General features: G+C 41.3%; 3 protein-coding genes across 8 annotated transcripts; 2 read left to right on the top strand and 1 right to left on the bottom strand.

Annotated features, from left to right (window-relative positions):
- The first annotated feature begins 557 nt into the window (after window positions 1–557).
- slc22a3 (solute carrier family 22 member 3) lies at window positions 558–7,506 on the top strand. 2 transcript variants are annotated; one of them, XM_063908655.1, is made up of 12 exons: window positions 2,948–3,275; window positions 3,525–3,603; window positions 3,701–3,801; window positions 3,872–4,026; window positions 4,564–4,732; window positions 4,816–4,933; window positions 5,010–5,113; window positions 5,201–5,415; window positions 5,953–6,061; window positions 6,481–6,593; window positions 6,674–6,773; window positions 7,220–7,506. In XM_063908655.1, the coding sequence occupies exons 1-12, from the start codon at window positions 3,181–3,183 to the stop codon at window positions 7,263–7,265; spliced, it is 1,404 nt and encodes a 467-aa protein (XP_063764725.1). In that variant the 5' UTR covers window positions 2,948–3,180; the 3' UTR covers window positions 7,266–7,506. The 2 variants fall into 2 exon arrangements, with proteins under 2 accessions (XP_063764726.1, XP_063764725.1); XM_063908656.1 differs by lacking the exon at window positions 3,525–3,603 and having other exon boundaries at window positions 558–3,279; window positions 3,699–3,801.
- A 1,762-nt stretch (window positions 7,507–9,268) lies between these two features.
- On the top strand, window positions 9,269–22,342 carry LOC134881380 (afadin). The gene is given in 26 exon segments (XM_063908667.1): window positions 9,269–9,403; window positions 11,091–11,283; window positions 11,401–11,507; window positions 11,592–11,710; window positions 11,792–11,889; window positions 12,309–12,374; window positions 12,456–12,551; window positions 12,554–12,624; window positions 12,767–12,912; window positions 13,609–13,703; window positions 13,833–14,104; window positions 14,860–15,003; window positions 16,789–16,987; window positions 17,424–17,441; window positions 17,444–17,514; window positions 17,830–17,916; window positions 18,049–18,114; window positions 18,323–18,396; window positions 19,139–19,251; window positions 19,331–19,456; window positions 19,536–19,615; window positions 19,853–19,978; window positions 20,303–20,920; window positions 21,176–21,239; window positions 21,308–21,359; window positions 22,102–22,342. Coding segments are annotated over 26 exon segments (3,282 nt in total). The 5' UTR covers window positions 9,269–9,307; the 3' UTR covers window positions 22,187–22,342.
- On the bottom strand, window positions 21,241–25,209 carry dusp23b (dual specificity phosphatase 23b). 5 transcript variants are annotated; one of them, XM_063908666.1, is made up of 4 exons: window positions 25,024–25,209; window positions 24,041–24,317; window positions 23,039–23,247; window positions 21,241–22,302 (listed from the first exon to the last, which is right to left on the bottom strand). In XM_063908666.1, exons 2-3 carry the CDS (start codon window positions 24,305–24,307, stop codon window positions 23,062–23,064), a joined length of 453 nt encoding a protein of 150 aa, XP_063764736.1. In that variant the 5' UTR covers window positions 24,308–24,317; window positions 25,024–25,209; the 3' UTR covers window positions 21,241–22,302; window positions 23,039–23,061. The 5 variants fall into 5 exon arrangements, with proteins under 5 accessions (XP_063764736.1, XP_063764732.1, XP_063764734.1 ...); XM_063908662.1 differs by having other exon boundaries at window positions 21,241–23,247; XM_063908664.1 differs by lacking the exon at window positions 25,024–25,209 and adding an exon at window positions 24,793–24,974 and having other exon boundaries at window positions 21,241–23,247.
- Between the last annotated feature and the right edge of the window lie 1,544 nt (window positions 25,210–26,753).

Raw genomic sequence — 26,753 nt, 5'->3', positions numbered from 1 at the left:
ACCCTTCAAAATAAAACAGAAAACACAGACAGATCGAGACCCTTCAAAATAAAACAGAAAACACAGACAGATCGAGACCCTTCAAAATAAAACAGAAAACAGACAGACCGTGACCCTTCAAAATAAAACAGCAAACAGAGACAGATCGAGACCCTTCAAAATAAAACAGAAAACACAGACAGATCGAGACCCTTCAAAATAAAACAGAAAACAGACAGACCGTGACCCTTCAAAATAAAACAGAAAACACAGACAGATCGAGACCCTTCAAAATAAAACAGAAAACAGACAGACCGTGACCCTTCAAAATAAAACAGGAAACACAGACAGATCGAGACCCTTCAAAATAAAACAGAAAACACAGACAGATCGAGACCCTTCAAAATAAAACAGAAAACACAGACAGATCGAGACCCTTCAAAATAAAACTGAAAACACAGACAGACCGTGACCCTTCAAAATAAAACAGAAAACACAGACAGATCGAGACCCTTCAAAATAAAACAGAAAACACAGACAGATCGAGACCCTTCAAAATAAAACTGAAAACACAGACAGACCGTGACCCTTCAAAATAAAACAGAAAACACAGACAGATCGAGACCCTTCAAAATAAAACAGAAAACACAGACAGACCGTGACCCTTCAAAATAAAACAGAAAACACAGACAGATCGAGACCCTTCAAAATAAAACTGAAAACACAGACAGATCGAGACCCTTCAAAATAAAACAGAAAACACAGACAGACCGTGACCCTTCAAAATAAAACAGAAAACACAGACAGATCGAGACCCTTCAAAATAAAACAGGAAACAGACAGACCGAGACCCTTCAAAATAAAACAGGAAACAGACAGACCGAGACCCTTCAAAATAAAACAGGAAACTCTCACAGCCAGAAAGGGGGGGGGGGGGGGCACACAGAATTACTGAGTTAAAAAACCTGCACTCTTTTCTCAGAATGACTAGCTCATCCATTTACCTAGTTAGACAGCTTACATTAGATACCAATCTGAAGATCGCTGGCCAATTCTTAGGTATCTAGTTAGCCAAGTTGGTGGCTCTCATAATTTAAATATGACTTGTTATTTAACCCCCGAAGGTAAGACTTGCAGTGAAGACCTGTGTCCACGTATTCATTTCAATAATGAGAATAACCCCTGACAGAATATAGCAACATATCTAAATGATGGTCTGAAATGCCCTCTGTAGAAAGTCAGTTTTTGGGTCTCATATGGATGAACACCTGAGGTGTGTTAACAGTTTTTCACTCCCTTACAAAGACGATGAGTAAACTGAAGGATTTTGTTCACCACGATTTCCAGATTTCACAGACGCTGGTCATATTTCCGACTTTAGTTAAATCACCCGGTACGTTAAACATCAATGAGCTCATAGACGTTCTGTTGTTACGCTTGGTTTGACTCTTGTTTGTTTTAGCCCTGAATGTCTGGGCAGCAGCAGTTAAAAATTAAACATTGCCAGAGTAATCCCAAATGTCTTCATGCTGCTATTTAACATAGATTATTGCAATGCTGGTTTTGATATAACAACACATGTAAAGGGGAGTATCTGATATAATGAATAAATAATAAATGAATGTGGAAACATAAGACTTTCTCTGAAATAATATAAACATTGTGATTCTCATTATATTCTCTATCAAAGAGAAGGTATAGAGTCTATACGTTCTCTATTTCACTCACAAAACACAAACCTGAGGAAAAAGTCTCAGTCAAATAAAAATAAAAGTCAAACTTATAATAAAAAAGTCAGAATTCTGAAAAAACATTTATAAAAAAAGTCTGAATTCTAAGAAAAAAGTTTTTAAAAATGTAATTCAGAGAAATGGAAAACAAAAATCTAAACTCTGAGAAAAAGTCTGAATTCCGATGAAAAAAAGGCTAAAAATTGAGGAAGTTTGTCTGAATTGTGACTCCTTTTCAGAATGATTAATTAACCTCAAACATTCAAAAAGTGTCTGTAAATATATGACCGAGAAACCACGATACAGAAGTCCTGCAGGAGATCTGATATAACGCATCTATCGTTTCTGGAAGAAAACACATCATAGTTAACGTTTACGCTGAGATGGTTTCCAATTAGGCCAAAGTCTGCACTCTCAAACTCATCTGCATCAAGGGTGAGGGAGAGTTGCAATCCATCTTTAAATAACCAAGTTTTATCTCAGACAAACCAATTCTTTCTCAAGTCTGACTTTGTCCTCTTAATAGTCACGTTGCTACACAGATGTAAAGTATGATAGTTGCCAACATGTAATATATATTAGCACAAAATAGATACACTCAAGACATAAGTGAAAGGTCAATTCAGATATGGAAGAAGTAATCAGATGCTAGGAGCTTAAAATACTCTATTTCTAAAGTCCCTATTTTATTCCCTTTCTGTTTCTTCTTGCACGTTTTCTGTAGTTTCCTTGTTAGGTTATTGTTTTATGTGTTATATATGTTCATGTTGCATTGTTGGAGGAGCCGGGGACTTTGACTCTTGAACCTTTGTGTATGTAATAAATCACGTGGAGTAAAAGCGATAGTGTTGTTAATGTAAGGGAGGAGAATATAAAGTAGAATAACATGGAAATAGTCGAGTAAAGTAGAAGAGTATGAGTGCAGTCCTTGTTATATAGTCCACCACTGCTGGAAATGACATAGCACAATTAACTAACATAGCCCAGGATAGAACATATGGAAACAACCCAAATGAGAGGTATAAATACCCTCAGTAGAGAAAGCTAGTATGAGTGTGAATGGAGGGAGGGTTGTGAGGGGGAGGACTTGTGTAAGCATGGAGGAGTGAGGAGGAGACGCCGGCGTCAGACTTTAAAAACCTCCTCTCAGAAAGCTGCTCTGACAGCACAGAGATGGCAAACGTAGACAAACTGCTGGAGCACGTCGGGGGTCTCGGACCCTTCCAGAAGAAGATGGTGATCCTGGGATCTTTACCGTTGATCCTGTTTGCCTTTGTGCTGGTCGGGGTGGTTTTCTTAGGGCAGACTACAGACCACTGGTGCCGGAGTCCTGGGTCCGAGCGCCTGCAGGAGGAATGTGGCTGGACGGAGGCGGAGGTGAGGGAGGTAGGCGTCCCTCGCTCTGAATCTGGATCCTACAGTCGCTGCAGCAGGTTCTCAGTGGACTGGACGGAAAACCAGGAGCTATGCGATGAAGTGGACCGGTGGACGTCCAACGGGAGCTCGCTGCTGCCGTGTGACGGAGGATGGGTGTTTGATGAGAGCCGCAGCACTATCGTTTCTGAGGTGGGTCTACTTCTGAGGGTATTGCAATACTACATGGTACAAGACCAACTCAAAAGCTTTGCATGAACAGAAGATATTCATCTAATTAAAAGTGTGTGATGTGTTGTGTGTGTGTGTGTGTGTGTGTGTGTGTGTGTGTGTGTGTGTGTGTGTGTGTGTGTGTGTGTGTGGTCATACTTTACACTTGATTAGACGACTATAATATAGCATAGTGTCATAGACAGCTCTGTCTTTTCTGATGCCATAAAGAAGTACTGAGAAGGAAACGTCAGTGCTGTACAACTGTGTTTCCATGAGCCAGGCTGAGCTGCGGCTGGAAACAACAGTTAAGTCATGTGACACCTCACTACTACCTCACAACATGTATGATGTTTCCAGGATAGTTGAGTTTAATTTAAATTCCTGTGGGCTTTCTCCCTGCAGTTCTCGTTGGTGTTGATAAGTCCTGGCTGGCTGATCTGAATCAGGTCATCTTGGCGTTTGGATATTTTATCGGAGCTTTTGTCACCGGCTACCTTGCTGACAGGTGAGTCATGCTCTGTGTGGTTCAAATTCAGGTGTTAATGTGTTCAAGTATTAATCACATCTTCCCCCAGATTTGGTAGGAAGCCGTGTTTCGTTGTGTCCATGGTGGGCCTGGGGGTGTCGGGTGTCGGGGTGATGCTCTCGCCCTCTCACCCCTTGCTGCTCCTCTGCAGATTCATGCAGGGCTTCTTTGGGAAGGGAGCGTGGACCGCTTCCTACGTACTCGGTATGTCCAGGTGGAAACTCACTAAGTACTTTTACTCAAAAACTGTAAATCAGTACAATTTTGAGCTTTGATGGTGAGGTGAAGTCATGTGACCGTGCTGTAGTTCCTTTATAGCCCAACATTAGCCTCCTTTAGCTTAGCGGTGGTGACGTGAAGTCATGTGACCGTGCTGTAGTTCCTTTATAGCCCAACATTAGCCACTTTAGCTTAGCGGTGGTGACGTGAAGTCATGTGACCGTGCTGTAGTTCCTTTATAGCCAACATTAGCCACTTTAGCTTAGCGGTGGTGACGTGAAGTCATGTGACCGTGCTGTAGTTCCTTTATAGCCCAACATTAGCCTCCTTTAGCTTAGCGGTGGTGACGTGAAGTCATGTGACCGTGCTGTAGTTCCTTTATAGCCCAACATTAGCCTCCTTTAGCTTAGCGGTGGAGACGTAAAGTTATAAACTTTATGGCGATCCAGTTCGAGTTATATTTGAACAATAGCATCCGTCAGAAGTGTGGAAAGATGTTAGAGATTTCTATTTTTTATCCAGTGATCGAGTTCTTTGGATCCGACAACAGGAAGTTTGTGTCCATGATGAGCCGGACTTTCTACAGCCTCGGGATGGTCCTCCTGCCGAGCCTGGCGTACTTCCTGACCTCCTGGAGGACTCTGCAGCTGGCCATGAGTCTGCCCTGCCTCCTCTTCATCTCATACCACTGGTACATCCTCCTCATATAAACCGGCTTTATCTAGACGCAGGTAGTTTGGATGTTGACAGTGAAACCAACAGATGTCTTTGCAGGATTGTTCCAGAATCTCCACGTTGGCTTTTCTCCCAAAAACGAACCAAAGAGGCGATGAGGGTCGTAGCAGACATCGCAAAATGCAACGGGATGTCTTTACCAGTTAATCTCCCAGAGGTACGGCAGTATTTCAACACACTCCTGGGTATTTACGATTGTCGAAGCAAATTTGATTCTATTAAATGTTTTTCAGACGGGTCTTTTGGAGAAAAAGAAAGACCTGGATCCTGTATCGATGAGGGATCTGTTTAGGACACCAACTATAAGGAAAAACACACTCATCCTAACTTACGCCTGGTGAGTCTGTTTATAAAACACCATGTTGATCCGTCATGGAGGAAGTACCTTCAGGAATATCTCTGACTGGACATCCCTCTGATCCAGGTTTACGAGCAGCGTGGTGTTTCAGGGTCTGGTCCTTCGGCTCGGGATCACCGGGGATAACTTCTTCTTGGATTTCTTTATCTCGGCGGTGGTGGAGTTGCCCTCCGGCCTCATCTTCTACCTGCTAGTGGACCGGATCGGCCGGTGCTCCCTCATGACGTTCACCAACCTCACGGGGGGCATCGCCTGCCTCGTTATCCCCTTCATCCCCACGGGTAGGAGCAGATGATGGATTGATTAAGCTGCAGTGACAGCAGACACAGAGTCCAATAGAAACACTTATTTTGCCTTAACTTAACCAGCCAATAAGGACATGAATTAAGAAATATGTCATCTTAAATCTGTAGGAATGAGTGAAGAGATGTGAGGAACACTTTCCAATTCAGGGATGGAAGTTTTTTTAATTTTGCACAAACGTTGACATGGACCAAAGACGTTAGAGGTGTCTTTGCCTCGGACTGATAAACTGCAGACTGAATCAGCAGCAGGAAAGGTTTGGAAGTTTGGATAGTGAGGGAGGTTACAGGTCCATCCTCAATAAACTCGCTAGAGGGAGGAAATCCTGCAGCAGTGACTTCAGAGATACAGATCGCCTCAATCACTGCTCTAATCCTTCACAATGATTAACGGTAAACCTGACCTCTGGACAGTACATGTGCCATCAGAATCGATTGAGATCCTTCCTGAATCATTAACCCTGGTTTGGTAATGTTTTCCCATCATGGATTTAGAGTTTTCTGTCTTACTTACAGACTACCTCTGGTTGAAGAAGGCGATTGCGATCATCGGGAGACTTGCTATCGCTATCGGATTTGAGACCTTGAACTTTGCAAACACTGAGATGTATCCGACATCTCTGAGGTGAGTGGGAATGGATGGACTTTTAAGGGCATTTACATTTTAAAGCTGGCGTGCTGAACTTTTGGAGCAGCAGTGCGTTTTGTGTCAGAGGCTACGTTTTCTGAGTGGATGCTCCAGATGAAAAATAAACCTGGCTTTCAGAGGAAAGATTCAAGGAAAGTACGATTTGCATGCAAAAGAAATGGTTCGGGGTCAGGGCAGTGAACTTACCTGAAGGCATACATTTAAGATCATGCACAAGAAAAAGTCATGACAGACAAAGCGCCTTCCTGGTGTTCTGCATACTGTGGAACAACTCCCTGATAGGCTTAACTAGCATTTTGTTAAATTGATTTGCAACGGCTTGAATGTCATTTATATATATAGTCCTGAACTTGAGATTTAATATTTGAATGTGGTTTGATTTCCTTTTCCAACAGAAACCTAGGAGTGTCCGTTTGCTCCTCAGCCAGTGACATCGGAGCGGTCGTTGCTCCATTCCTGCTCTACAGACTCTCCCATATATGGCATGAGCTTCCTCTGGTCATTTACGGTGAGCTTGTGCCTTCAAATACTCCTTTAGACGAGAAGGACACTTTAAACTTACCGGTGATTTCTTCTCGTGTGTCTCAGGTGTGATGTCGGTGCTGTACAGCGTGCTGGTGAGGAGGCTGCCGGAGATGACCGGAGTCGCTCTGCCGGAGACCATGGAGGACGTGGAGGATCTAGGAAGGTAAAGGAATAATAAATGGCAAACACATTATGTATTTTACTATTATTAACCAGGTTTCTTACACAGAGCAGAATATGATCAGGTTTTCTTGGTAAAAGGAGTTTGGGATGTTGTTTTGGGTTGAGTCAATTCTGAGAAGAAATTCAAAAAACAAAAACACTCAGAATTCTGAAAAAAGGTCAATTTAAAGAACATTTGGAATAAAGTTATAATTCTGAAAAAAGTCAACACCTTGAAAATCTGGGAGAAAAGTCAACTCTGAGAAAAAATACAATTTTAAAGAAAAGTCAGAATCCTGAAAAAAGAGTTCTGAGAAATGTCATCATTTTGAGAAAAAAATCAAACTGTCAGGAGTACACTCCATTTCATTAACGTTTCCATAAAATGCTTTTAAATGTAGATTTATATTTTGATCTTTAACGAGTGTTTCTGGTGTTTTCTGACAGGAGGAAAGACGGGAAGCCACAGGAAGCAGAGGGCCTTATTATCTGACAGGAAGCATTACAGTATGTTTACAGTGCACATGAATACCTCACTGGAACCAGTGGAATTACTGGGAAGTATACTGCAGCTTAATACTGTGAACTGTGTCTTTATTATGTTTATTTATACTTAACTGGAGGTCTCATACTGATGTCACATGATTTTTGTTTTTGTATTTGTTTGTTACTTGCTGAGTCAATATATCTGATCAACAGTTCGTATTAAACTGAAGGAAGTTCAACTGATAAAACGTGTCTGATCTTTCTTTTGAAAATAACCACTAGGGTTACACAATCACTTTAAGAAACCATGAACCACATAAACCTGCATAAAGCTGGGCAAACATTTAGCTCTCCTGTAGTTCTATAGGTTTTAGTGCATGCAAATGGTCTGCAGAGGCTAAAATCCGTGTGTGTTCTCCAGAGGGAGTTTCTCGGACACACACTTCGCTGAAACGATTCCATTGCACTCCTTTTTCTACTGTTGGAACATAGTGACACGCTATTGTACGTGATAGGCTAAGGGGTGGGACATCTCTAAGTGATTGACCAATCACAACAGAGCCGGCCAGCTAACCAATCAGAGCAGACTGGGCTCTGGTTCAGACAGAGGGTGAAAAGAGGAGCTGCAGTACAGACAGTATGAGAAAAATAAAGAGCTTCTGAACATTCAAGCAAACGTGTCCCAGGAGAGACTCTACATACAAAGCTGAATGAAATGTACAAGATTACAAAACATTAGATACACATGATAATGCAGATGTATATTTGGGTTTTGATTGGCTCATTGATGCACATCACACATGTTGTGGTACTGAGAGGCATCTTCTCTGCACTTCCCAACAACCAGACAACAATGACAGTTCAGTTATCTTTTAAATGTTAAACTGTGTATATAATTAAGGGTTAGTTTTGTTAGGGCTTTTGTTTCTATTGTACGTTTACCCAGGAAGCTTCACAGCACCAACAAAAGCTGCCCTACATACGTGGTGCCGCTGAATGGGAGACATGGGACACAGACTGGAACCACTGAGGCCGTGCATGAGAAACATGGGTCCTCAGGCGGAAACTCCCGGGTCACATGATGACTTCTGCAGTTTAAACATACTAAAAAAAGAACTGCAGCCAGCGAGAGCTTTCAGTGTCACTTCATCTGCTTATGGTCTTTGAAATAGAAGCATGTCTTGTTTTCATCAGGGCTGCACACTAAACACTATTACAAATTACATAGTATGTGTAAACATGTGAAGGAAGTATGTGGAGCTGCAAATATTATTCTACAGATCAGCTCTACTATCGCCGATCATATCCCAATTGCAATATCAGTCAAACTAATTGCAATTAGTCGTTTTTTTCCTGACTCGTGCAGCTTTATAAGTTAGTGTTTTTACTGAAATGAGTAATACTTAACAGCATAAACACCAAGTAAAGTAAAAGAACGTCATTTAAAATGAGGTTTGAGTTAAAGTACGTAAGTATTTGCATCAAATGTACTTAAAGTACCAAAGTAAAAGTACTTATTGTGCATGTTAGCACATGTTGGTGCATCATTGCTGCTGGATATCTTTTATTTTGTCGTTAATTTATACGTTTATTTATATTGTGTTTTAGCTAATAATCTGACTGAGTCCTTCACTGCTGGTTCATGCTCATCAAAGAGCCAAACAACAAGAACATATCCAGGTATAACAAACTGTTCTCACTGTCATACAAGTCATACTAATCATCCACGTTAAAAGTTCCAGCTGAGAAATAAAAACAAGCCCGTCCTGCAGAAAAAGATCTGATGAGGAGGGGAAAGAAAGTGTCAGATTAAATTGCCGGGGATTAGAAAGAAGGGAGGGATTATGGTTAGGAACTGTTTGCCTCACATAACGAAGATCCACTGACCCGTTAATGAGGGGGGGGGCTCGGAGAGGGGGCGTTTAACAGTGAGGGAGGGGTGGGGTCCTCCCACACAATACCATAACACCCAGAGAGATTAGAACTCTCCCTGTCACTCTCTCTGGAGGATCTCAGCGAGGTAAAGAGTTTCAGGATCATTTTGGGAAAATGCCGGAGGAGGAACACCGAGAGAAACTGTCCCGAGTGATCCGGCAGTGGAACAACAACAGACTGGACCTGTTCGAGATCACCGCACCTGACCAGGTGAGTCCTGCAGACTGGGGGGGCTAACAGCAAAGGAATTAAGGAGTGGTGAGCAAGTGATCAAAGAAAAGTATGTAGTGTCTCTACTTTAAAGAGTCCTCTCCTGCTGATGTTCAGGTGTATATCAGTATGTAGAGTCTCTACTTTAAAGAGTCCTCTCCTGCTGATGTTCAGGTGTATATCAGTATGTAGTGTCTCTACTTTAAAGAGTCCTCTCCTGCTGATGTTCAGGTGTATATCAGTATGTAGAGTCTCTACTTTAAAGAGTCCTCTCCTGCTGATGTTCAGGTGTATATCAGTATGTAGAGTCTCTACTTTAAAGAGTCCTCTCCTGCTGATGTTCAGGTGTATATCAGTATGTAGAGTCTCTACTTTAAAGAGTCCTCTCCTGCTGATGTTCAGGTGTATATCAGTATGTAGAGTCTCTACTTTAAAGAGTCCTCTCCTGCTGATGTTCAGGTGTCTCTACTTTAAAGAGTCCTCTCCTGCTGATGTTCAGGTGTATATCAGTATGTAGCGTCTCTACTTTAAAGAGTCCTCTCCTGCTGATGTTCAGGTGTATATCAGTATGTAGTGTCTCTACTTTAAAGAGTCCTCTCCTGCTGATGTTCAGGTGTATATCAGTATGTAGTGTCTCTACTTTAAAGAGTCCTCTCCTGCTGATGTTCAGGTGTATATCAGTATGTAGAGTCTCTACTTTAAAGAGTCCTCTCCTGCTGATGTTCAGGTGTGTATCAGTATGTAGTGTCTCTACTTTAAAGAGTCCTCTCCTGCTGATGTTCAGGTGTATATCAGTATGTAGAGTCTCTACTTTAAAGAGTCCTCTCCTGCTGATGTTCAGGTGTATATCAGTATGTAGAGTCTCTACTTTAAAGAGTCCTCTCCTGCTGATGTTCAGGTGTATATCAGTATGTAGAGTCTCTACTTTAAAGAGTCCTCTCCTGCTGATGTTCAGGTGTATATCAGTATGTAGCGTCTCTACTTTAAAGAGTCCTCTCCTGCTGATGTTCAGGTGTATATAAGTATGTAGTGTCTCTACTTTAAAGAGTCCTCTCCTGCTGATGTTCAGGTGTATATCAGTATGTAGTGTCTCTACTTTAAAGAGTCCTCTCCTGCTGATGTTCAGGTGTATATCAGTATGTAGTGTCTCTACTTTAAAGAGTCCTCTCCTGCTGATGTTCAGGTGTATATCAGTATGTAGCGTCTCTACTTTAAAGAGTCCTCTCCTGCTGTAGTGTCTCTACTTTAAAGAGTCCTCTCCTGCTGATGTTCAGGTGTATATCAGTATGTAGAGTCTCTACTTTAAAGAGTCCTCTCCTGCTGTAGTGTCTCTACTTTAAAGAGTCCTCTCCTGCTGATGTTCAGGTGTATATCAGTATGTAGAGTCTCTACTTTAAAGAGTCCTCTCCTGCTGATGTTGAGGTGTATATCAGTATGTAGTGTCTCTACTTTAAAGAGTCCTCTCCTGCTGATGTTCAGGTGTATATCAGTATGTAGAGTCTCTACTTTAAAGAGTCCTCTCCTGCTGATGTTGAGGTGTATATCAGTATGTAGTGTCTCTACTTTAAAGAGTCCTCTCCTGCTGATGTTCAGGTGTATATCAGTATGTAGAGTCTCTACTTTAAAGAGTCCTCTCCTGCTGATGTTCAGGTGTAACTTGATGCCGATTCTTTATGTTGTCTCTCAGAATTTGGAGTTTCATGGCGTGGTGCGTTTCTACCTGGAGGACGGAGTCTCAGGAAACGTAGCGACGAAGTGTCTGCGTGTCAGCAGCAGCTGGAAAACTCTGGAGGTGATCGACACGCTGTCGGAGAAGTTCCGACCCGACATGAAGATGCTGACGACGAGCTACTCTCTGTACGAGATCCATGCCAACAAAGGTAAACACTCAAACTGGGACAGCAGATCAGGACTCTTGTAGGACTTGTTGTGTATTAATTAAGTTGATGACTGTAATTGATAAATGATTGCAGCTGTTTATTTTCTGTGTTTTTTAGAGCGTAAACTGGATGTGGATGAGAGTCCGTTGGTCGTTCAGCTGAACTGGAACAGAGACAACAGAGAGGGACGCTTCGTGCTCAAAAAAGACCAGAAAAGTTTGGAGGTACAGCTCAGAAACATTCAGTAATCTGTAGTTTGAACTCTTTTCTTCATATAATCTCACTTATATGATGTATGTCTGTGAAAGATAAAGGAGAAGAGCCAGGAGAAGGAGAAAGGAGGCGTGATGCAGAGCTTCAAGAGGACGCTGTCGAGGAAAGACAAGAAGAAAGACAAGAACAGAAATAAAGAAGCGGAGGAGAAGAGGTGAAGTATTTTAGATTTTTCATCATCATATTTCTGCCTAACGTCCAGAATAACACATGTTCCTTTTAAACAAATATCCAGATCCACAGAGAATCTGCCGAACAACAACAGCATCTATGTTTCTGACTGCGAGACAAGAAAGAGCGGCACAGGAAACCGGAAGCAGCCCGACGGCCCCGGTGAGAAATATAAAACATCCTAATTAAAACAACCTTTAAATACTATGATCCTAAATAATACAACTCTGATAAAAGTGTTCTAATAAAATATAAATCTTAATAAATAAATCCAAATCAAATACTAAAAAATAATAGTTAGAAAATCCTAATAAAAAAGTAATTATAAAAAAAGAAAAACCCCAATAGAAACATAATTAAATCTTAATTAAAAAGTAAAGTCCTTATAAGAGACATCCTAAAAAATAAAGCCTTAAGTAAAAAACTAAAATCCAATGAAAACATAAAATTCTGAATAAATATCAAAAAATAAAATCATAAATAAAATAAAAACCTAATAAAATATTTTTTATAAATCCTTTTACCAACAATTCCTGAATGATAAAAAAGTCCTTAACATACCAATACACATTTCACTACAGGAGGAAAGCAGGAAGAGAACTCGGATGATCCCGGATTACCGATTGGAGTTAAATTCAGTGAATCCTGTGAGTATGAAGGAGCTCTTACTATTCATAGATTACAGTTATTCTGCCTCCTCTCTAAATGCCGGTGTTAATATATCCCAGCGGAGGACGGCTTCCTGTCTGCGGTGATAAACTACACCAACAGCTCCACGGTTCACTTCCCGCTCTCGCCGGCCTTCATCCTCTACGCCGCCGCTCGATCGCTCTGAAGACGCAGCGAGTCACGATGATCACTAACAAGATGGCAGCCATGACGGGGAGGGTCATACAGGCAAGAAACCCCCCTCACCTAATTATATTTACATTTGGAAGCAAAGGTGGATTTAGAGAAATATTTCACCTCCAAAAAGACCTGATCAGCTACACAACGTATCCAGACTCCAGAGTGAGACAGGTGTGTGTTACTGTTGCAGAGGCAGCAGGGGATCGCCGGCGCTCTCTCCTTCTGGATGGCCAACACCTCGGAGCTGCTGAACTTCCTGAAACACGACAGAGAGCTCGGACCAATCACAGAGCAGAGTCAGCTCAACCTGTCCCACCTGGTGCACACAGCGTACAGGTAACAATAGCAGTACTGACACCAAGACATGGAGTACTGCCCACCGACTCCAAGAACCTCAACACTGTGACTTTAAAGCTAAGTCCACAGATGCCGTTTTTCCACCAACCCGGACCTGGAGCCGGAGCTGGAGCCGGAGCTGGAGCCAGAGCTGGAGCCGGAGCTGGAGCCGATAAAGATCTGGTTTTTCGTGTTTCCACCTCAGCGTTTTAAGCGCCGAAAAACCGGATCTTTCTGGCCCCACTCGGCTGCCCGGCAAGATCCAAGATACAATACGAACCAATACGTCACGCTTACTTTGGAGGGGGGAGATTAACCTGAGCAATAACAGCTCATGGAATACAGCGAGTACAAATTGTAACAAGGGGTGTGCATCAGCTGCTCCTGTGACAGTGAGACAGTGAATATGAATCAGTCATAAGAGGGCACGTAAACGGTTACGTCATGACGCAATGACGCAGCTCCACTTGAGCCCCACTCGGCCTCTGGGCGGTGGAAACACAAGGGGTGCTACAGGTAGAACCAGAAAAGCGCCAGAAAAGCAAAAGATCGGATCTTGAACCGAATCCGGTTTGGTGGAAAAGGGGCAAGAGTCAGCAAAAAAAACATTCAGCTATAATACATATTTCCAGGTGTCTGGCCCCAAGCATGTTATATATAAATATAATTGTTGTTCCTGTGTGTGTACCTCTGTAGCGGCCTGCTGCTGTGTCGGCAGAGAGAGTTAAGGAAACACCTGCCGACGTTTCTGATCGACCCGGAGCAGCACGGAGCTCTGCCTGCTGGGATAGGTACCGTCTGATTATCCATAAAGACTGTTTGAATAAAGTTCCTTTCTGCTGGAGTTGCAGCACTGAACACCCTGATGAACTGCGTGTCCAAAGTGTTTCATCCTGTTTAAATAAAGTTTTGTGTTTCAGAGCTGGTGCTGAACACCCTGATGAACTGCATGTCTCTGCTGCGGCGCTGCAGGGTTAACCCCGCCCTCACCATCCAGCTGTTCTCGCAGCTCTTCCACTTCATCAGCTGCTGGCTCTTTAACCAGCTGATGGTCCCGGAGCCCGGGGCCCCCGGCCTGCGCTCTCACTACTGGGGGGCCGCTCTGCGCCAGAGGCTGAGTGCCATCGAGGGCTGGGCGGAGAGGCAGGGGCTGGAGCTGGCTGCTGATTGCCACCTGGGGCACATCATCCAGGTCAGACCCTCCTAAACTACACGTCTGAATACTTGTGTAATTAAGATTGGACTTGGATTTTATGAGGTATTAAAGCAAGATTCTTTTTAAGTTAGGATTGCCTTTTTTTTATAAAAGTCTTTATTATTTATTTATTTTAATTTTTAATTTATTATTATTTATTCATTTAAAAGATTTTTTTAAATGTAGGATTTCTTTTTCCTTTTATTATTTTATGAGGATTTGTTTTGGCTTTTTATGAATTTATTTAATTCATTAAAACATCAGAATAAATGCTTTCTTTCACCATTTATTACCAGGGCTGTACTAACTGTTGTTGGATTTTTTGTTACATTTTTATTTCATATTTTATAACATTATCACCTAAAAGAAAATTGAAAATAATAGATTTTTTTAAGGGTTGCAGTAACGAAAATGTTGAAAAATATCCATCCCAGCTCTCCAGAGTCCAAGATGCACAAAGATTTTCACTTAATATGATATAAAACAGGGGAAAGCTGCAAACGTCCAGATGAGAGAGGCTGGAAACAGGCTTTAAAGACATTTCTGCTGGAAAATGACTTTAGCAATTCATGGAGAACAGTTGGAGATACTTTTTCTTTAATAATCAAATGTGAACACACTGCATAAAGCCTCCGTGTTTGTAAAGCGACACATTTCTGATGCTGTTGCTATGCAGTTTGTATCCCAGCTCTTATTCCTCACACTCTTCAGTCGGTACTAGCAATTAAAATAGCTTTGTCGTCTGTTTCCAGGCAACCACGCTCCTGACCATGAACAAGTACAGCCTGCAGGACGTTAACGCCGTGGAGAGCAGCTGCTTCAGACTCAACTCTCTGCAGCTGCACACCTTACTGTCAGGATACCTGTACGCCAACAACGAGCCCCACATCCCCCCTGTGAGTCCTGAAACACCTGTAGCTACACTGCACTCAGGCCACCTTCCAAGTCTGAACCTATGACGGTGCTCTTTAGGGACTTATGCTTTCAAACAGATCAGTGATATAGCTTAATAAAAGTACTACTACTTAACAAGGCTTAAGGGGAGACACTAAAGATGAATGGGGTAAAAAAAAATGTCACCATGCAACCTCTCCACTTTATTACTGATATAAATAACTTTGCTTTAAGTTTTCTGACACGTTATGTCTAAATATGCATGTTTTTATGAGTTCTGAGATTTTCAGAATAAAAAATAATATAGTTTTTGAGAATTCTGACTTTACTCTCAGATATCTGACTTGTAAGTGTTTATATTGTGTAACCTATGTCTGCAAAGTAACTAAAGGTATTAAATAAATGTAGTGGAGTAAAAGCACAAAGTAGGATAACATGGAAATCAAAAGAACAAGTACCTCAAAAATGTACTGAAGTTACAGTACCTGACTTTACAAACTATAACAACACTTTACTCACATTTTACCACTAAATGGATATAAACAACATGAAAACTTTGACAGCCACAAACAGAAAATGATTCCCATCTAAAACCGATGCAAGTATAAAGCCAATGAAAGCATGAAGCAGCATGAAAGGTTCAAACAATATATACAGTCTATGGTTCAAACAAAAAGGGAATTATGCAATATGAGCGCGGGATACCATTAGCTTAGCTAGTAGCTAACGTTAGCTTAGCCTAACACCAGTTGAGCACAGCCAAAACATCCACTCTTACACGTTAAATACAAAAGTAAGCATACTTACATTCTCCTACTGAAGTCCAGAGGGAGTTGTAGACACATGGTGTCACATCAGGACCCTCCAGAACACATAAAGGTGAATATGTGTGGCGGTTGGTGTGTGTAGCGTTAGCTTAGCGGCTAACGGCTAATGACAGTACTAGCAGTTTTGCATATTTAAATATATATAAACTAATACATATACTTCGACTTTTACTGCAGTAACTACGAAATCTAGCTACTGGCTTTGTAGGAGCTGCGTTTAAACCTCTAAAAAATATAAATCTAGGTAAAAATTAGCTCTTAAAACTTGACTCTTGTGAGATCTACTTCCGCTGTTATTTAACTGCTAACCTTATTTTTTTTAACTGAGTAACAACATAGAAATACTTCATTGTAAAGTATGTACAAATTATGATGATCCCCACTAACACAACACATATTAATACAACTACTATAACACGTTTTTAAAAATATAGATTTTTAATTGAATACAAGCAAGAAATGCACATAACAGACACAACAGTATCATTAAAGAAACACTACAAGCTCAGAAAGTAAAAGAGAGCAACAATTGGACCAAAATAAAGAACAATCAATAAGTAATAATGATAACAATTGTTTTACTAACACAATTCATGCATGAACTGGAAAACAAAGAGCTTTACCTAAAAACAGATAGCCATAACATGTTTTCTCAGTAATAATTTCAGTGCATTTTATTGTGATAACTTTCCCCTTCTAACAGTCATCATGAGTCCCTTTGTGTCATCTTACAGCTGTGTGTTAGTGGTTGTGTCACTCTATGGTCATTTTGTGTTTCTTCCTGGTGGTTATATGTGTTTTTGAGTAACAATTAGCATGTGAAGGCCAGTGAATCCCTGATGTTCTGTAACCCATGCATGAAGACAGTTGGGAGGAGAATAAAGTAGCATCAAATGAAATAGTCTAATGCCATAACATCTGTAAACTGAACAACGTTTCCTGAATGCTGTCTGTCTTTAGGAGGTGGTGGAGGCGGTGGTGTTGTTGTCCCGGTCCTCAGCGGATCAGCTGATCCTGAGCGAGGGTCGGGAGGTGGTCCTTCAGGAGAGCCTGGACCTGCAGCTGCCCTTCCTGCTGCCAGAGGGGGGGTACAGCTGCTCCTCCATCACTGGGACCCCTGCTGGGCTGAGGGAGTTCCTGGAGCCCATCAGCAGCAAAGGTCTGGGATTCTCATAGTCTTTCATATATTTCAAATATGAAAAGTATAAACACTTACTTTCATTTAAAACTTGTTTTGTACCTAATATTTTTTATCAGAATTATATTTCTAGTATTAACTTTTATTTATCTTAGTCTTTTTTCTTAATATATTTGATTATTGTTGTTGTTGTTGTTGTTGTTGTTGTTGTTGTATTTTTGTTTATATTTGACTAAGAATATTAACCTAATATCTGGTATTATGTTTATTATCTTGTTTACAAATATTAATACTGTTACAATTATTACTCATGTTATTATTATTATTTATTCCACATTTTTTATAATTATCTTGATTTATCTTACTTATTATTTATTACCTGTATTTTTCCGTGTATGAAGGTATTATTTTAGGTGTATAAATGATGGAAAAGAGGCCTTGAACTTTCCCCCTCCAGGTCTGTGCTGTTTAACGTCTCAGCTGAATCCAGAGGAGACTGGACCGTGTTCTTCAGTGAAACAGATTCCTCTGCGGAGAGCACTTACATGGTAACATACAACACATGACGCTCAAATGCAATCACATGTTAAAATATAAAACAGTTAAAGAGCAATGCATACTCTGATCTACAGAAACCATATGCCTAAAGGTTGCGCTCTTTAAGGACGTTAGGTTTCAACCTCTAAGTGCTGCAGCTCAGCTTCTCACTTTCCTAGCAACGGATATCAATTATGCATTTCACCTTCAAATAGTTTTCAAATGTAAAGTTGTCAACAATGCTGCTTTGCAGCTTCAGCTCTCAGCACCTCACCTAATTCCTTCAGGAGATGCTTGTTGTAGTTTGTCGGTGTTTCCTCCACCAGGCCGTCCACAGAGAGCCGGAGGTGGAGACGATCACTCTGAAGAAACCTCTCAACAGCGGGATGGGGGTCAGCATCGTGGCTGCTAAGGTGATCCAATCACAGGGATTTTAGCCTCTGCAGACCATTGACATGCACACACACACTAAAGGAGAGGAGACACCTTTTTAAAAACACCCAAACGTTCTGCTAATGAATGACTTCTCTCTTATTCTGCTCCAGGGAGCGGGGAGGGCAAACCTGGGGATCTACATCAAGTCTATTGTGACGGGAGGGCCGGCTGAAATGGTGAGATACAACACATTTCTGATTCCCATTAGAGGAGAAATGCACCCCCAATCAATCCTCTGTATATCAGATACTCCCCCCTCTTAATGTTTTTCAGAGTCAAAAAACGTAGAAAAGAATTGAGGAATTTAAGTTTTAACATCAGCCAAAGTAAATGAGAACTTATGAGTACAAAGACTGACAAATGATGGATGGACTGTTTGTGCAGAACGGCAGGCTGACAGCGGGGGATCAGCTGCTCAGTGTGGACGGCCAGAGTCTGCTCGGACTCAGCCAGGAAAGGTAAAGTCTTTCATATAAAAAAAACTGTCCAGAAAAAGTTGCAAAGGTTGAAAATAACTCAACATTTATTTGCACAAATATTCATTTGGCCCAGAGGATTGATCCTAATAACGTTCATGACTTTTCTTTTGTGGTTTTGTGTGAAAAGTCTTGCAGCTATTAATGGTTTGCAATGAAATTTGGTCATTTTGTCTTTGATTTATGACTAAAAACCTGCAGGAAAAACACTCAGACAGCCTCAGCTGGACGGTGTTTGAAAGGCAGATTATTCCTGAAACTCCTGCAGTCTGAAAAATGTCCCATTGGATCGAAGCCACAAATCTAACAGCCCTTTCTCCTGAAAGCAAAAACCCATAACTTTGAAAACACACCACAATATGACCTCATAAAGAAAGACTTTGGCTGAAATTGAACTTCAACAACTTAGAAAAAAGAATTGGCCTCTTCAGGATAAACAGGCCGCTAATACTTTATTTATTGGGCATTTATAATTATGGATAGAGCTGTGCAGTTTTTATTTAGTGCATATATATCCTTTAAAGAAATGCACATTACTCAACAGGAACACTTGAGTCCATCATGTTTGTGCCAGATTTAGCAATAGAGGCTCATCTGCAGTCCGTGGCAGGTTAATGCCATTCAAATGTGCGAAATATACACAATAATCAGAAAAAATGACCGTATTTTGTAAGACAAATGGCTGAAATACTACTGAACGATGAAATGATCTCACTGGGTGCAGGGCAGCAGCGATCATGATGCACACCGGCCCCGTGGTGACGCTGCAGGTGGGGAAGTCTGCAGCGAGGCTCCACGGGCTGGAGGCTCTGCTGACAGAAACACACAGGAGCTCAGGTTAGATATCAAACACTGGGAGGAAATATCACCTTCCTGCTCTTTATAAGTCTTTAATTAAAACCAGTTCCTGCTCCAGAAGGCGATCAAAGCCACACTAAGCCCAGCGGAGAGACTCTGCTGCTGCAGGGAGGAAGCAGGAGGCGGAGAGACCAGCTGATGCAGAAAAACAGACAGCTGTTCAGATCCAACCCCAACATGACCGGTCAGACCAAAGCCAGAAGATCCTGATGTTTACCCCTCATCAGCTGAAGTGTATTTAGTGTTTCTCTCTTTCTCTGCAGATTTCTCCCCTGAAGATGAAGCTGCTGTGAGAGGAAACAACATGGCCTCTGTCTCCAGCGTGAACCTCTGTGCTGCTGATGTGAGACGTCTCTATATTTCTAATTCTGTAAAAATGTACGCTCAAAGATAGTAAAAATAGAAACACCTATTGGTCTTCACTTATTAAAATCTGCCTGGACACATGCTAAAACGTCTGTGGTAATATCAAAACATAAATTCCCTGGTCTTCCTTCTCTTTTTACTCTAAGAGTGTGATCTAAATAAAGATGAATGCATTGTTAAGTCACTAAAGGCCTGTTTTTCTGTGTTTCCTCAGGTGTATCACAGGGAGTATTTGACCCTCCCGACCCCTAAGTCCTCTCAGGAGAAGAAGAGGTCTGACTCGGCTCTGCAGACCTTCACCGTGTCTCTGAGACCTGCAGAGAGCAGAAGGACCTGCATGGTGAGGGTTAACATTTACAGTCTGAAGATCCAGGAAACGTTTGCATTAATGCTCGTCACATGAAGTTATTCGCTGTAGGAGTCATTTACTTCAGTAATTGAATGTTTGAACTTTGAAAAAAATTCAGAACTTTTAGGAAAAAAGTGATCACTTTGAAGAAAGTCATAAATTCTAAAAAGTTGAAACTTCAGGGAAAAGAAATCTGAAGACAACAAGCTTGAATTTGTAAGACGAGGATGAGGGTCACATGAAGAAGGAGTCACAATGATGAGAAGATAGTGGGACATTATTGATGCAGTATTTACCTGTGTACCCCCACTGTAGCGTCAGGCTCTGTCCCAGGAGAACCTGTGTGTGGACAGACAGCCCCCCCTGCTGGACGGGAGGCAGACGGCTCTGAGGAACCCCCCCTCTTTCCCGCTGAGATCCTGTGTCTCCACTGACCTGCTCTCAGAGAAACAGCAGGGGGTCCGCAGCAGCAGCGCGGGCGTGTGGAGGAACCCTTTCCCCCAGAACCTGATCCCGACCCCCTCCTCTCAGCCCGTCCGCATCGACATCCCCCTACCCCGACAAGTCAGCTCCAGACCTCCTCTCACCTCCTTCCTGCAGGGGAGCAAACTCAGAGTCAGCGATGCAGGCCTCCAGAGACCCCCCTCCAATAAACCCCAGGTCAGCATCCCCCCCACCAAACACGTCTCCTTCCAGGACCCCCCCGCCTGGAGGAGGGAGGCGCAGGAGAAGCGTGCCGTGCAGCAGGAGGCGCAGGACCTGCAGGGGAAGGAGCGTCGCATGGCGGAGGAAAGCGCCCGTCTGAAGAGGCTCAGCGTGGAGGCTCAGTTCCAGAAGAGGCTGCAGGAGAGAGAGGAGGAGGAGGATGAGGAGGAGGAGGGGGAGGAGGGGGAGATGATGGTGACCCTACAGCAGCTGGAGAGGAGTGCACAGGTGAGAGGAAGATGCACACTGAAATACTTTAAGAAATGAAGTCAAATTGTTGACGTGAATTATAAAATAACAGAATTGCTTTGATTTTGAGGAAAGTATTTACCAAATGCATTCTGGGAAGTGCAGTCCACCTCATTAACATCACTTAAAATGAGAGCTTGGGATTTAAACACTTTTATAATCGTCTCAGTAACTTTTCTACTATTTAAATAATAAAGCCAGAGTAACTCTTAATATATTTCTATTTATAAGCAGAGCTTTCAGTCTGAGACGCATGCAGGGAGACAGCTGTCCCCGAAGGAAGACAAGACAAACACAGGTAGATATTCATTATATTTATTCAGAAGAGAATCGTTAGAGCAACACTTTCATGCTTTTCTTTCGCAGAACAAAAACCAAGCGCATCGAGTCGAGACTTTGACAACGTGGCAGAGAAACAGTGAGTTCAGCACTTAATTTACGCAGCACTTCTGAAGCAGCACAGGCAAGTTATATCACATGGACAACAGAAGAAACTGTAAAACCACTTTGATAAAAGTCATTTTAACGTGAATAGTTTGGACTTTTGAAATAACAAAACTAACACTTGACTTTTTCACTCTTTCGTAGACATTATTGGAGGAAATAACTGAAACTAAAATGAAAATAATCTCCATGTGCAGCTGTTTTCCAGACTCATTTATGGGGATTCGCTGACTTCTTGGTTTTATATCACATTCAAGAGAATATCTTTAGACTTCAATTAAATCTTATGCAGCATTTCTACTCATGCAATGTCAAGTTATATCACCAGATAGAAAAAACCTGCTAATCTATTTCAATAGCAGTTTAAGAAAGGTACATTTTCCTGCAGAAAAGAACCTGGAGATTTGCTTCATTTTTGAGGTTTAATGTCATATTTAGTGAATATTTTGGACTTCTGACTGACAAAACAAGGCATTTGAGAAACTCAACGTGACTTTCACCATTTCATAGACATTTAGTGCAGAAAATAAATAATCACACCAACTCTTACATTCAGTCTAATCTACTTCTGTGTGAGACAAAGCGTTTTAATCTTGATCCCTGAGTAAAACACACTCTATACGTGTATTTTAAAGACTCCTGTTTGCGTCCCATTACGTGAAGTGATTCCCGTTAAATAAATTCAAGTATTCCCGCTGATTTTTCTCTGCTCTCAGGAACCAGGAGGAGGTGAAGCAAGCGCCGGAGCGGCTCACCTTTAAGGAGCGCCAGCGGCTCTTCTCTCCGGCCTCCAGCGCCTAAACGCAGACCCGTCCTGACGCGCTGAGCTGAGAGTTTATCACTCCCCGTAATATCCACTGTAGAAGAGCTAGCTGCTGGGTGTCCTTCTGCTGATTTATCACCTGTCCCTGTATTTTCTTATTCGTAGATAATAAAGTGTTATTTAGTCAAATTATTCAGGCACTTATTGCACTTTGTAGTGATTACTAAGGCGAGACACTACAGGTTTTCCACTGTTCTGCTTCTATAACGTGGTTTCTTTGAGACCAGAGGAAAGAAATCCACATCCAGGAGATTACTTTACTGTCTTTGTGTATTTGTGACCCACTCTGTCGATATCAGTCGGAGATAATGGTGGATTTATGTTTGGTTGCTTTTACAAAAACAAAGTCTTGGCTTTCAGAGTATAAAGCTTGTTTAGCCATATTCAGAGGATACATCAGTTCTGGAGCTTGTAAGGACGGGTTCAGCGATCAGAAAATACACTTTAAACTATTTCGATCAAAGTTTTAAAAGTCTTACTTCATTTTCAGCTTCTTAAATTCTGGATATTTATTATTCTGTTTTATATTACATTAAAAAGTGTATCTTGGGACCTAAAGGGCCAGGGGTACTATGCCTCTAAAATATTAAGCCTTGAGCCCTCTTTTTAAATAACAGCTAAAAACAGTCAGCTAACTTTGAAGGCGTTTTTCCTCAGCATTGAGTCTTGATAAAAGACATTACGTTATGTGAAATATCTTGCTGAATATTTGGAGAACAAGAACAGAAATGACATAATTAGAAAGCTGAGAGTTCTTTCACACAAATGTGTTCGGGCTCGATGGGGATGTCTGTTTGGTTTAATGCCTCTGTTCACCTGTAGTGTCTCACCTTTGCTACCTCTGGTGTTTGATCTACTTTGTGCGCTGGTAGAACTGCACCACAGCTTTCTCCTGCTCGTGGGTCTCGATGGATCCGCTCCTCAGTCTCCGGATCTCTTCGATGGCGTCGATGCCCGACAGCTTCTGGGTCTTCACCAGGTAGCAGGCGAGCATCGTGCCAGTCCTGCCGTGACCGTGCATGCAGTGCACCGCCACGCCCTGCAGGGGGAAGACAACTTGTTTTATTCTGCAGGTTTAGTTTATGAATATTAATATAAGTCTAAACAATCATAGATTTTGGTTCCTTCATTTGGTGGATTTCCAGCTTTTATCTTGTGTGATGCGAAGCTGGATATATTTTGGTTTATACCTTTAATCAGCTTGCGATAAAGACAAGTATTTTGTCCTATTCTTTTAACATTAAAAACACAAAAGTAAGAGATACTAAAGCTGCTATTACCATGAACTAATGGTTTAAAAACTATATATAAAAGAGGAAATAATGAAGAAATAACTCTTAATCAAATAAATGGAAAGAATATATTGAAGGTAAAGTAATAAATAGAGATAGAGAAGAATACACTGGGAAATAATTTGGTATCACAAGAAATGACTTGAAATATTAATAAATGTTATGGCTATTGTAGGGGGGAAACATTTAGTTAAAGAACATTTTTTCCCAGTTCTTTCTTGCAAATTCATGACTTCATCCACGTGCGCAACTTTTTCAGATATTTAGAGTTTCTCCTCTGAATATTTCCACCACCCCCTAGCTCTCCCTAAGATGGCCTTAATAAGTCTTCTTTAAATCAAATGTCCAAAGCCTTTTAGAGCTTTTCCCCCTTTGAACTGCTTTCATGCACTTTGGGGAAGTTTTTCCGTTCACTGTTCCAGGAGTTTAATGAAAGTCACGTTCACTTGATGCCAGATATTTTAGGTTTCAGTTCTTGGACTCAAAACAATGGAGATAATACTTTAAAAACAAAGCTCTCCATCACGTCTCTGCTCTCACCTCCCCTTTGGCGTTGGCCTCCTCCACGATGGAGAGGAATCTGTCGATCTGAGCGGGAGTCGGAGGAGTGAAGTCCTGGATCTTGATGTGGTGCAGCTGCAGCTCCGGACAGGTGTCGTGGTTCGGGGGTTTCCTCTCACACAGACACACCAGGTGTTTGACGTTGTTCTCCAGCAGGTAGCGGTACTCACACGGCATCCTGGGCAGCGCCAGGCCGGCCACTTTATCCGGATCCACCCAGGAGAAGTTATGAGGAGCAGAGGCCATGGCGGTCAGACTGGGGAGAGGAGGGAGGATCATTTACACAAAAGATGTATTACTAAATATGCTTTACATGGAATGAAACAGAGAACATATTCCTCATGTCTTCAAAAACACATGGATAATAAAGCAAGGGCATCAGAAAGTTATGCATTTTAAAAGAGATTTAAAAGAGCACATAAATTCTACCAACAGAGATTCTAATTAGAATAAGACATTATATTTGTTTTCTATCAATAAAGCAATATCTGAATAGTGTTTGTATAAATATATATAGCCAGCATTTTTTGTATATATATTACCTCTGCAACAAGTTTCTAAGTCAGGTACATTACTCCTAGAGACTGTGAGAAAGTAACAGTATGACAGCAGGAGTGAAGCATACCTGCTCAACCAGACAAGTTAGTACAGTCTGTTAGAGGAGGGGATTAGTGGGACAAAAGTACATATGTCAACACATTAAGAAACAGACCTGATGGGACTACACTCACCAGACTACACCTAGTTTAACAGGAACTATAAAACAATAAGAAAGTAGCTTAGCATTTAGCTTAAAGTTAGCTAGACACTTAGAGGCTGAATGACAGAAGCCACACCGACTAGCATGCTAACCAAGCTAACGGTAGTTTAAGTGAACCCCTTCATTTCCCTTTTCAGTATTTAAACAACAAAACCACATTAAAGCGCAGATTCTCTGTCAAACTATCCGCTAAACTACTCACATGATACCGCTAATTAGAATGGATGTTCCACTACGTGTGAAGCCAGGTGCTAACAAGCTGAGCTAACCGCTAAGCTAACTGCTACTTCACTGCAACTGTCACACACAAGAGGTTAGCTTTAGCATGCTAACTGCCACAGTATACAACACAGCAGCGCCCTTTAACCCGAGCTAGTATTTCAGCTGTGCTAATATAGTCTCCTCTGGAGGCGACGGTTAGAATTCTGACAACCACCTTTTCTTTTACACCCACATACAGTAATGTTGTCTGTGTATTTGTTTGGAGTATTGTGTTGTGTTTCCATTTGAGGACAGTGTTGTTACTTTAGGATACTGAAAGCTATATACTGTACATGGGAAATCCACATTAGGGATGAGATTACCAATGAAACTCTGTGCAGGACATTAGCTCCATGTTATGGGTTCATCATCCCTATCCAATTAATACATGTATAAAGTGTGAAGAGTCATCCCAAACCGAACCAATAATGCCAGATAAACATCAAGTGCAATTTCTCGCCATGTACAGAAGAGGGCGTAAACCTCCTGCAACAAAGCGCTCCATAAAGCTCTTTGTGGAGAGGAAACCTTACTGGTTTGGGTTGTATTGTGCAACCAAATCAAAGCCAGACTATTTTATTTTAATTATAAGGGAGAGTGCAATGTTTTCATGGCCAAATACTGTGTTTGTTGGCTGAATTTACTACAAAGACAGTTTAAGAAAAGGTGTTAGTGTAAGTATAATACAGCTTCAATTAAAGAATGCTAATTGTGTGATAATGTCACTGGCTATCCTTTTCTAAATTATAAGAAATATACTACAGTGTGGGTCACAATGAGGGTCACTTTAAAGTGTCTTAGATACAATTACATAGAAAGGAAAACTAAATATTCTCTGATATTAAAGTGGTTTGGTGGTTTTCATTTTTGCCCAACACTAAATGGCTGATAAGTGATAAAGCTTGAACAGGCTCACCGTAAACTCCTATCAGAAACCCAAAACTGGGCTAAAACATACGTTAAACGCACAAATAGCCACCACTAAACTATTAGAGTTACACAAGCATGTATTAAACTGACCAAAGATCCTTTGAAAATAAGTATTTTAAAAGAGTTCAGGGACACACAAAAGCAGCTGTTTCTTCGGCCATTGCGCATTAAAACGAACAGAGAGCTACGCTCAAAGTCTCTAAACTACATCTAAGAATCTAAAACGCTTCAAAAGAAACTTTACATATCTATAAGACCGTGATTTTGGTTAAAGCTAATCATGGGCTAACTTGTTTAACGTCAATTAACTGTCCACACCAAAGATTAATCACGCAGGCAGCTCGGCCATCCATTGGCTCCGGCGTTTCAAAAGTTACGCCCATCGCGTCATACTCGGAATCCGATTGGTTAAACAATAAGACACTCGTCATTTGCGCCAACAGCAGAGGACATATTCTACCTAGCAACAACATAGGTGCAAATCCGATTGGATTAAAATGTTGACGCGCTGCTTCAAAACTAGTTTGCAACATATGTGTTTAATTACAATTATATAAATGATATAAATATAATTTATATATATGAAAAAATTAACACTATTTTTCTGCGTTTTTCCTGTAAATTAGTGACTTTTTAAATGTAAAATATATATATTTTCTTTCATAAATGTATAATTTTAGGTAAATGTATAATATGTGTAATTTTTACTCACAAATGAATATAATCTCAGAGAATATCCAT

Source organism: Eleginops maclovinus, chromosome 19, assembly GCF_036324505.1.
Source record: "Eleginops maclovinus isolate JMC-PN-2008 ecotype Puerto Natales chromosome 19, JC_Emac_rtc_rv5, whole genome shotgun sequence".
Taxonomy (NCBI): Eukaryota; Metazoa; Chordata; class Actinopteri; order Perciformes; family Eleginopidae; genus Eleginops; species Eleginops maclovinus.
This window is presented reverse-complemented; position numbering and strand designations above follow the sequence as displayed.

Excerpts from the sequence above, each read along its gene's own strand:
- slc22a3 (XM_063908656.1), top strand. The coding sequence starts at position 2,883 with ATGGCAAACGTAGACAAACTGCTGGAGCACGTCGGGGGTCTCGGACCC. Across the intron at positions 5,416-5,952 it reads TATCCCCTTCATCCCCACGG|ACTACCTCTGGTTGAAGAAG; the intron begins GTAGGAGCAGAT and ends TCTTACTTACAG. Across the intron at positions 6,774-7,219 it reads GACGTGGAGGATCTAGGAAG|GAGGAAAGACGGGAAGCCAC; the intron begins GTAAAGGAATAA and ends GTTTTCTGACAG.
- dusp23b (XM_063908662.1), bottom strand. The coding sequence starts at position 24,307 with ATGGCCTCTGCTCCTCATAACTTCTCCTGGGTGGATCCGGATAAAGTG. Across the intron at positions 23,248-24,040 it reads AGGCCAACGCCAAAGGGGAG|GGCGTGGCGGTGCACTGCAT; the intron begins GTGAGAGCAGAG and ends TTCCCCCTGCAG.